The sequence below is a fragment of the Lampetra planeri genome, chromosome 4 (genome assembly GCF_965212315.1).
Source record: "Lampetra planeri chromosome 4, kcLamPlan1.2.h2, whole genome shotgun sequence".
NCBI classification, from domain to species: Eukaryota; Metazoa; Chordata; class Hyperoartia; order Petromyzontiformes; family Petromyzontidae; genus Lampetra; species Lampetra planeri.
Window position 1 is genome coordinate 252334 of NC_136110.1, and position 10167 is coordinate 262500.

At 55.1% G+C, this 10167-nt stretch overlaps 1 protein-coding gene across 1 annotated transcript in view; it reads right to left on the reverse strand.

Annotated features, from left to right (window-relative positions):
• Window positions 1-1839: 1839 nt before the first annotated feature.
• LOC144717507 (uncharacterized) overlaps window positions 1840-10167 on the reverse strand; it is a 14581-nt gene continuing 6253 nt past the window's right edge. Inside the window, exons 2-3 of the mRNA XM_078592890.1 lie at window positions 4032-4414; window positions 1840-3639 (exon numbers count right to left, since the gene is read on the reverse strand). Coding sequence (XP_078449016.1) covers window positions 2683-3639; window positions 4032-4414 — 1340 coding nt within the window. The 3' untranslated portion in view covers window positions 1840-2682. The remainder of the gene's footprint in view (window positions 3640-4031; window positions 4415-10167) is intronic.

Sequence of the window (10167 nt, forward strand, 5' to 3'; positions counted from 1 at the left end):
CCCCTTTGTAGGACGGGCTGCCCTCGAAAATATTCATACACACGTGAACGATTTCATCATATGACGAAATGTTATCATCGGGACGCTACGGTGAAAAATGTTCGGGTTTTAAACGATAACCGGTTAAACTGGTAACCGTTTCCAGAATATATTACCGGTTCGGAATGTGTATGCACCGTAGCGATTGTTTAGTTATTTAGCAACGTGCACCCCGCACGGCCTGAATAGGGTGCACACTCTGGGTTGGTGTCGCTACGCGCGGCCGCCTTTCTCTCCCCAGTGGGAATGTTCACACACCGCATCAGGTACTATACTCATTACAGGTTGAGTCGACCTCGCGGATCCCTCGGACCAATTACTGGTCGTGAGTGGGAATCGAACTCGGATCGCCGGGTTCGTAGTGCAGCGCGCTAATCACCGCGCCACCGCTCCGCCCTAGACACACGCACATATATATATAAATATATAATAGACCCGGCTCTTCTGATGCGCCCAGGCAGGCGAAACCCAGTGTTGCGTGTGGAAGCCCGATAGGTTGAAGTGCTAAATATAAATGTATTTTTATTTATCTGTAAGAAAGCCCGAGGTGGAGTTATTTATTTGGTTTTCAGATTATTTCGCACCAACGCTCCACCACGTTTATCGGGCGCTCTGGGTGAAATCACGCATCGACTAACAGCATCGACTAACAGCATCGACTAACAGCATCGACTAACAGCATCGACTAACAGCATCGACTAACAGCATCGTTAATTTATGATCAAGATAAATAACATCACATCATGAGCATCCGTGGTGTGGGCGCTATCGTTTCTGTAGCTGTTGTGTGCTTATGTGTGTGCAGTTCTGTACTACTGCGTATGCTGCTGTATGTGCGGTATGCACTGATACTGTGTGTGCTGATACTGTGTGTACTGATACTGTGTGTACTGCTGTGTGTACTGCTGTGTGTACTGCTGTGTGTACTGCTGTGTGTATTGCTGTGTGTATTGCTGTGTGTGCACTGCTGTGTGTGCTAATGCTGTGTGTGCTAATGCTGTGTGTGCTAATGCTGTGTGTGCTAATGCTGTGTGTGCACTGCTGTGTGTGCTAATGCTGTGTGTGCTAATGCTGTGTGTGCTAATGCTGTGTGTGCTAATGCTGTGTGTGCTAATGCTGTGTGTGCACTGCTGTGTGTGCTAATGCTGTGTGTGCTAATGCTGTGTGTGCTAATGCTGTGTGTATTGCTGTGTGTGCACTGCTGTGTGTGCTAATGCTGTGTGTGCTAATGCTGTGTGTGCTAATGCTGTGTGTGCTAATGCTGTGAGTACTGCTGCGTGTATTGCTGTGTGTACTGATCCCGATTGAGTGATTAATTTACAGTGTCATGTTTCACTACTTGGACCGTGACGCCGTTTCGTCACTGGATCTTAAATGTTAAATTGTGAAGCCATCATCTTACGTGCGATGAAGAGGGTCTACTGTCCGAAACGTCGCCTATTGCATATATATGTGTGTGTGTTGAGTTTTTGTACAGTTAAGCGTATTTTATTGTTAGTACATAGACCGCAGTATTAATCAGGGCGGCCTGATGAATACTCCTGCCCGGAGTCGAACCGCGAAGCTCTGCACCAAGCGGGCAGCGAACGCCCCCACGAAGCGCGCCGGGGAGACTGGTGCGCACGTGGTCACAGTCCTCGTGGCGAGGGTGGCACGCCGCCCGTGCACGCCGCCCGTGCACGCACGCGCACTTGACACGAGCACAACAATACAAAGATCCCCCGTGTAGCCTCTACAAACTGTCGGGACAAGTGCCGTGAGGAGTGAACGCCTATGAAGGCACGAAGCCACACGCGCGTGTGCAGGGACCTCCCGTTTATTAGCGCGGCCCACGGGGACCGCGCTGTTAGCGAGCACCCATGAAGAGAACCAACACTGCACAACCACACAATACAAAGATCCCCCGTGTAGCCACGCAGACTGCTGGGGCAAGTGCTGTTAGCGAGCACCTATTAAGGCCGGCACTGCACACGTACACGCGGGATTCACACTGGCGCGTCGACGACGCGGACTGAGCGAGTGCGTGGGACTCTTGCGAGGAGCGTCGAGGAATTCACCAGCGTACATTTCACATGGCCCCGTTCTGCTGATGAGAGCCCGAATGTCGAAACGGTTCAGCGTTTTCTTGCTTTAAAACACACGAAGCCAGAGTGATTCCATGCTGTTCAAATAAGCATCGAGGCATTGGCGCTAATCTATTTACAGCCCTGAAGAGCCAGTGGTGGAATTTCCACATTCATGTGACGGGGGCGAGTCATTCCATAGGACAACCACTGCTGACTTCCCCCACAAAGTGTTACCAATTGTATTGGCCCCCGGCGTGAAGGAGGGATGATGATGATGATGATGGGCTGAGTCAGCCTCCCACCCCGGCCAGGTTGTGAACTCGCGCCACCGCTTGCTGCTGGCCACGTGGCAGCAGGTCTTGCAGCAGCATCATCATCATCAGCAGCAGTATCATCATCACCATCAGCTGCTGCTGCTGCTGGTGGTGGCCCGGCGTGGTGTCCCGTCTACCGGGAGGGGGAGACTCGGGGGTGCTCCAGACTCCTCGCCAAGTCCACGACGAACGAGGGTGGACGAACGAGGGTGGACGATCTCCGCCCTCCGCGGTGTTCCACCCCCCACACCGCCGGGCCGCCCTCACCGCTGCTGCTGCTGCTGCTGGAAGGGCGCCGTGAGCGCGTCACTCTGCTGCTGCTGGACCTGGAGGAGCGCGGGCCCCGCAGGGCCGGGCCTCCAGTACGCGGGCAGCTGCAGCAGCGCTGCAGCCAGCGGGAAGGCTTGCTGATGATACTGCTGCTGCTGATGATGATGGTGCTGCAAGACCTGCTGCTGCTGATGATGATGATGATGAATGGGTGCCAAGGAAGCCAGGTCGCGCTGCAGCGATCGCGCAGCTCCGGGTATCGGGAGCAGCGCGCGAAGGTCCCCGAGCCCCGGGGCTCCGGCGAGAGCCCCGCACAGGGGCCCGTGTTGGGCTCCAGACGGGGGCCCGTGTTGGGGTCCGTGTTGGGGTCCGTGTTGGGGTCCGTGTTGGGGTCCGTGTTGGGGTCCGTGTTGGGGCCCAGACGGGAGGCCGGCGAAGACTCCGGCCGTGCTGGCGGGGCGGCCCTCGGGGGGGTCCCCACAGACCCGCTGCGTCTCCTGCACGAGGACGCGCACAGCCACCCGGCGCGCTGCGGGCACGGACAGCTGCTGATGATGATGATGAAGACGTTGCTGCAATTGCTGCTGCAGCTGTAGCCGGTAGTGCTGCAGGGCGTGGAAGTGGTGGTTGCCGCTGCGGTTGAGATGTTGGTGGTGGTGGTGGTGGTGTTGTTGCTCCAGCGCGCACAGGGTCGCCTGTTGCTGCTGCTGCTGCTGGAGGTGGCGGTGGAGGTGGTGGTGGTGCAGAGCACTCCCTGCCGCCGCCGCTGCTGCCGCAGCCGCCGCCGCCGCCGCCGCTGCCGCCACGTGTCGCCTCTTGGTCTTGTAGCGCCGGTTCTGGAACCAGATCTTGACCTGAGTCTCCGTGAGGCCGAGCGTGGCGGCCACGTCGGCGCGCTCGGGACCCGAGAGGTAGCGCTGCTGGCTGAAGCGACGCTCCAGCTCGAACACCTGCCCACAGCGACAACCACAACAGTGAGAGTGGGGGGTCGTGGGGGGCACCTGAGCGTGAGTGGGGGGTCGTGGGGGGCACCTGAGCGTGAGTGGGGGGTCGTGGGGGGCACCTGAGCGTGAGTGGGGGGTCGTGGGGGGCACCTGAGCGTGAGTGGGGGGTCGTGGGGGGCACCTGAGCATGAGTGGGGGGTCGTGGGGGGCACCTGAGCGTGAGTGGGGGGTCGTGGGGGGCACCTGAGCATGAGTGGGGGGTCGTGGGGGGCACCTGAGCGTGAGTGGGGGGTCGTGGGGGGCACCTGAGCGTGAGTGGGGGGTCGTGGGGGGCACCTGAGCGTGAGTGGGGGGTCGTGGGGGGCACCTGAGCGTGAGTGGGGGGTCGTGGGGGGCACCTGAGCGTGAGTGAAGGCCGCTCGGGACCGCTTCTTCCGAGGGAGGGGGTCCCCCCCGCGCGGCGTCTCGACCATTCTTGACGGGCTGCTGATGCTGCTGCTGCTGCTGCTGATGCTGCTGCTCCTGCTGTTGATGCTGTTGCTGCTGCTGATGCTGCTGGTGTTGGCGATCCCACCGCTGTTCCTGATGCTGCTGATGATGCTGCTGCTGTTGCTGTTGCTGCTGATGACGCTGCCGATGATGCTGCTGGTGTTGATGCTGCTGCTGTTGACGCCGTTGCTGCTGATCATGCTATTGGTGATTTTGCTGTTGGTGATGCTGCTGATGATGATGCTGCTGATGCTGCTGCTGATGCTGGGTACTCGTGAGCAAGTCGCGTGTCCTGTACACGCACACGCACGCAACCATTTTATGCAGGCGAGAGTCCAAGCGAGCAGAACAGAATCGCATTGCAAGAGTGAGTGGGTGAGTGAGCGGGTGAGTGAGCGGGTGAGTGGATGAACGAGCCGGTGAGTGAGCGGATGAGTGAGATGATGAGAGAGATGATGGGTGAGATGGTGGGTGAGTTTGCGGGTAAGTGGGTAAATGATTAGGGGAGATGAAGAGTGAGTGACGGAGTGAGCGGGTGAGTTGGTGAGTGAACGGGTGAGTGAGCGAGTGAGTGAGCGAGTGAGTTGGTGAGTGAACGGGTGAGTGAGCGAGTGAGTGAGCGAGTGAGTGAGCGGTGTGATGGTTGAAATGGTGCGTGAGGGAAGACGGTGAGTGAGTGAGTTGAGGTTTCAAGGTGACTCTGTGTGTATTCAGGGTGAGAACTCAGGACACCAGAATACGGAGTGGCCTGGCACACCAAGCCGCAAAATCACAAAGAGAAATCAGAACAAACCCAACATCGACTACCACGTGGGAAACCACAAATAGCGCACAGACGAAATGAATCGTCGTTAAATAAAATCTGCGCGCGGCCACATCAACAACAACCACGAAGTGGCGGTGACATCACAACGGCGCTTGTGCTAGGCTCGGTGCAATGTGAGGCCACGTGAAGTGTCGAAGTCCCACTGACAGGTCACGGAACAGACCCAGAGACCCAGGTGCCCAGAGACACAGAGACCCAGAGACCCAGAGACCCAGAGACCCAGAGACACAGAGACCCAGAGACCCAGAGACACAGAGACCCAGGTGCCCAGAGACCCAGGTGCCCAAAGACACAGAGACCCAGGTTCCCAGAGACCCAGAGACACAGAGACCCAGGTTCCCAGAGACCCAGAGACACAGAGACCCAGGTGCCCAGAGACACAGAGACCCAGGTTCCCAGAGACCCAGAGACCCAGAGACCCAGGTTCCCAGAGACCCAGAGACACAGAGACCCAGAGACACAGAGACCCAGAGACACAGAGACACAGATACCCAGGTGCCCAGAGACCCAGAGACACAGAGACCCAGAGACCCAGAGACCCAGAGACCCAGAGACCCAGAGACCCAGAGACCCAGAGACCCAGGTTCCCAGAGACCCAGAGACACAGAGACCCAGAGACCCAGAGACCCAGAGACCCAGGTTCCCAGAGACCCAGAGACACAGAGACCCAGAGACACAGAGACCCAGAGACACAGAGACACAGAGACCCAGGTGCCCAGAGACCCAGAGACCCAGAGACCCAGGTGCCCAGGGCCGCCTGACCGAGACGACTGGCAGATTCACCAGCGGTGCTCCCCACTGTGCCGACTTTCTGCGTTTTAGCTGCCCGGCCCTCTGCTCGCTGTTGTGAGCGTCGCTCCGAGGGCCACTATAGATCCCCCGTGTAGCCTTCACAGACTGTTGGGGCAAGTGCTGTTAGCGAGCAGCACCTATGAAGGCCGGTGGATGTGCAGCACCACGCCCGGCCGCCTTTGTCTCCCTAGTAGCGATGTTTACACACCGCACCTGGAACGCATTTGAGGCTGAGTCGACCTAGGGGAAGCCCATGACCGGTTCAGTTAATTGTCACCGGTGTTGACCGTGAGCGGGATTCGAACCCGGGTGGTTAGGATTGTAGCGTAGCGCTCACCACGAGACCACCGCTCTGCTCTGACGCATCCCATTAACATCGCGAGTAACGTTCGTTAATTATTGTTGTTGTCGTTGTCATGGTAACACAGTAGTAACATCCTCTATACGGCTTTATTTTATCTTCGATCTCTGCTGTGTTCTCCCCCGCACCCATGCCGTGTTGTGTCGTCTCTCTCTCTCTCGTCTTTCTCGTGTCTCTCTCGTGTCTCTCTCTCGTGTCTCGTACCATTTGTGGCGTTGGTGTGGTTTGCGATGTTCAGCGGTTTATAATAAATGTTACATGAATGACGATGTGTATATGTATATATGTGTCTAAATGTGTATATGTATATATGTGTGTCTAGATGTGTATATGTATATATGTGTGTCTAGATGTGTATATGTGTGTGTGTGTCTAAATGTGTATATGTATATATGTGTGTCTTGATGTGTATACGTGTGTGTGTGTCTAAATGTGTATATGTATATATGTGTGTCTAAATGTGTATATGTGTGTGTATGTGTGTGTGTGTATGTGTGTGTATGTGTGTATGTATGTGTATGTATATATGTGTGTGTGTGTATGTGTGTATGTGTGTGTGTGAGTGTGTATGTGTGTATGTATGTGTGTGTATGTGTGTGTATGTGTGTGTATGTGTGTATGTATGTGTATGTATGTGTGTGTATGTGTGTATGTGTGTGTGTGAGTGTGTATGTGTGTATGTATGTGTGTGTATGTGTGTGTATGTGTGTGTATGTGTGTATGTATGTGTATGTATATATGTGTGTGTGTGTATGTGTGTGTGTGAGTGTGTATGTGTGTATGTATGTGTGTGTATGTGTGTGTATGTGTGTGTATGTGTGTATGTATGTGTATGTATATATGTGTGTGTATGTGTGTGTATGTGTGTGTATGTGTATGTATGTGTATGTATATATGTGTGTGTGTATGTGTGTATGTGTGTGTGTGAGTGTGTATGTGTGTATGTATGTGTGTGTATGTGTGTGTATGTGTGTGTATGTGTGTATGTATGTGTATGTATGTGTGTGTATGTGTGTATGTGTGTGTGTGAGTGTGTATGTGTGTATGTATGTGTGTGTATGTGTGTGTATGTGTGTGTATGTGTGTATGTATGTGTATGTATATATGTGTGTGTGTGTATGTGTCCGGCAAAACAACCTCCTACCTCCTCGCGGTGCCGGACGGGCAACACTGTCGTGGGCAGTGCTGTGGGGGGAGGGCCAATGCCCATTGGCCTCTCCCCTCATGGCGTCTGTGACCACCACAGTGGCTAAACGGGGGCTCTGGACGGGTGCGAGGGGCTGGTAACCCCTCCACCTTCAATTAACCACCACTAAACTACGATTTAAACATAAACCTGTAATTAATAAGCTTGTGCCGGAGGCCCCGGGGGGTCAGGCTTTTATGACGTCTCCTGGCCAAACCCCATTTGGCGGAGCCAGGAGATTGAATTTTAACCCTCGGGGCTCCTCCAGTAACAACGAAAAACCATTGCGGATGGCCACGTGGAATGTTCGAACGCTCACTGCGGAGGAGAGGCTGCCACTCCTCTGTCGGGAGCTGGACCGGTACCGCCTGGATCTCTGTGGCATTCAGGAGGTCCGGTGGACCGGTTCTGGCTCCTGCCACCATGAGGGGTGGACAGTCCTCTACTCGGGGCAGGAGACTGCCAAACAACAGGGTGTGGCTCTTCTTCTGAACAAAAGAATGAAGGGGGCGTGGGAGCGTGGCGGTGAGGTGTGGGAAGCTGTAAGCCCCAGGATACTTTGGGCTCGCCTTCCCATCAACCAGAGGCGAGGAGTGGTGGTCGTGGTTACTTACGCCCCCACCGAAGACGAACATCCGTGGAGGGATGCAGGCAAAGCCGATGAGTCAGACGCTTTCTATGACCTACTGTCACAGGTGCTGGCTAAAGTGGCCACTCGGGACAGAGTCATCTTGTTGGGTGACTTCAATGCCCGAGTTGGTCATGATGCTGGCACCTGGTCTGGAGTGATTGGAAGGCATGGGCCAGATCAGCTCAATAACAACGGTAGGAGGCTGCTAGATTTCTGTGCAGCCCATGGGCTTGTAATTACCAACACGCTCTTCCGGCATCGGCGCATCCACACAACATCATGGATGCATGCCGGGTCCAAGCAAGAACATCTGCTGGACTACGTAGTGACGGACCAGCGGATGCGAGCCCATGTCCTTGACACCAGGACCTACCGTGGAGCTGATCTGCCCTCTGACCATCGACTAGTCATCTGTAAGATGCGCCTGCCATTCTTCCACTCCGGTGGTGGGTGTACACCCAGGATCCCATTCCAACCAAAAGTGGCCTGGTCTAAGTTAGCTGATGAAAGTTGCAAGCGAGAATTTCATCATCGCTTGCAGCTGGGGTTGGCATCGTCCCCCACTCCACCTGATGTCGAGGGTAAATGGGCGAGGTTTAAGACTGTGACTCATGCAGCTGCAATGGCTGCTTTGGGTACGCGGTCCAGACCTCCCCGGGAACCCTGGCTGACGGAGGAGGTGTTCAGGTTAATTGAGAAAAAGCGACAGGCCCACTCTCATCGCCTACAGCATCCCACGTCAGAGAATGAGGAGGTTTACCGCAGCCTTCGCTCGGAGGTTCGGAGAGCCGTAAGGCGCTGTAAGGATGGGTGGTGGTCGCGGGTTGCTGAGGAGATGGAGTCTGCCTCAGTGGCCCGCGATCACAAATCACTATTTAACTCCATCAAAAAAGTAACCTGCAGCGCCACACCTATTACCATCATTAGAGGAAAAAACGGTGATCCAATCTCCGACCCCCAGGAACAGGTTTGCAGATTTGCTGAGCATTTCTGTGAGGTCCTGGGGGAGGGAAAATCTCTCAGCCAGGAAAACATCATGGCACAAAGTGGGGATAACCCTGCTGAGGCTGCGGTGCCTCAAATATTGGAAGAGGTCACCCCCTGTGAGTGGCTGGCTGAGGTACCGGCTGTTGAGGAAGTACTGAGGGCGATCCGGAGTCTGAGACCAGGGAAGGCACCGGGCAGAGATGATCTCCCAGGCGAAATGCTTAGGGAGGGTGGCGTTTGTGCACAGACTGCCCTATATGACATCATAACAACAGTCTGGACCACTGGACGGGTTCCGCAGGACTGGAAGGATGCCCTGGTGGTCCCCCTCTTTAAGAAGGGGGACCGCACAGACTGTAACAACTACAGGGGCATCTCACTCCTCAGTGTGCCGGGTAAGGTCCTGGCAAGGATTATTCAACATCGCCTTGCTAGGCATGCTGAGGAGAGGCTTGCGGAGCCCCAATGTGGTTTCAGGAAAGGGCGGTCCTGCACAGATGCCATATTTTCTGTCCGTCTGCTACAGCAGAGGTGTAGGGAATTCCAAAAAGACCTACATCTCTGCTTTATTGACCTGGTCAAGGCCTATGATACCATCAGTAGGACTGGGCTCTGGGTTGTTCTTCGTGCTTTCGGAGTCCCTGACCCTCTGCTCACGATCATTAAGGACCTTCATGATGGTGAGCGGGCCCGGGTAAAACTACGTGGCCGGGAGTCGGAGCCTTTCCCTGTACACCTTGGGGTGCGACAGGGATGTCCTCTGGCTCCCACATTATTTAACATCTATTTCGACTGCGTAGTTCGTGAAGCCTTCAATAGCTGTACCGGGGGAATTACCATTTGGTACAGATATAATGGGAGGCTGATCGACGCCCGGGTGCGATCAAGGGATGGCTCCCTATTGGTCAACCACGTTATGTATGCCGATGATTTGGTAATAGCTGCTCATTCAGAAGAGGAGTTGGAGACGCTGCTGCTGAGGCTGGAGTGTGCCACTAAGAGGTGGGGCCTTACCATCAGCCCCACCAAAACTAAGCACCTGCCTGGGTATTTTGTACCATCGGGCACTCCGCCCCCACAACTCCCAATCGGTGATGGGGCAGTTGTGGAGAGAGTAGAGAGTTTCCCATACCTGGGCAGTGTGCTCATGACCAGCTCCAGTTTATCAGCAGAGGTCTCACTCCGAATCAGTCGAGCGGCAATATCTTTTCATCGGTTGCGTAACGCTGTGTGGAAGCTACCTGGTCTGTCGCTCCGCACGA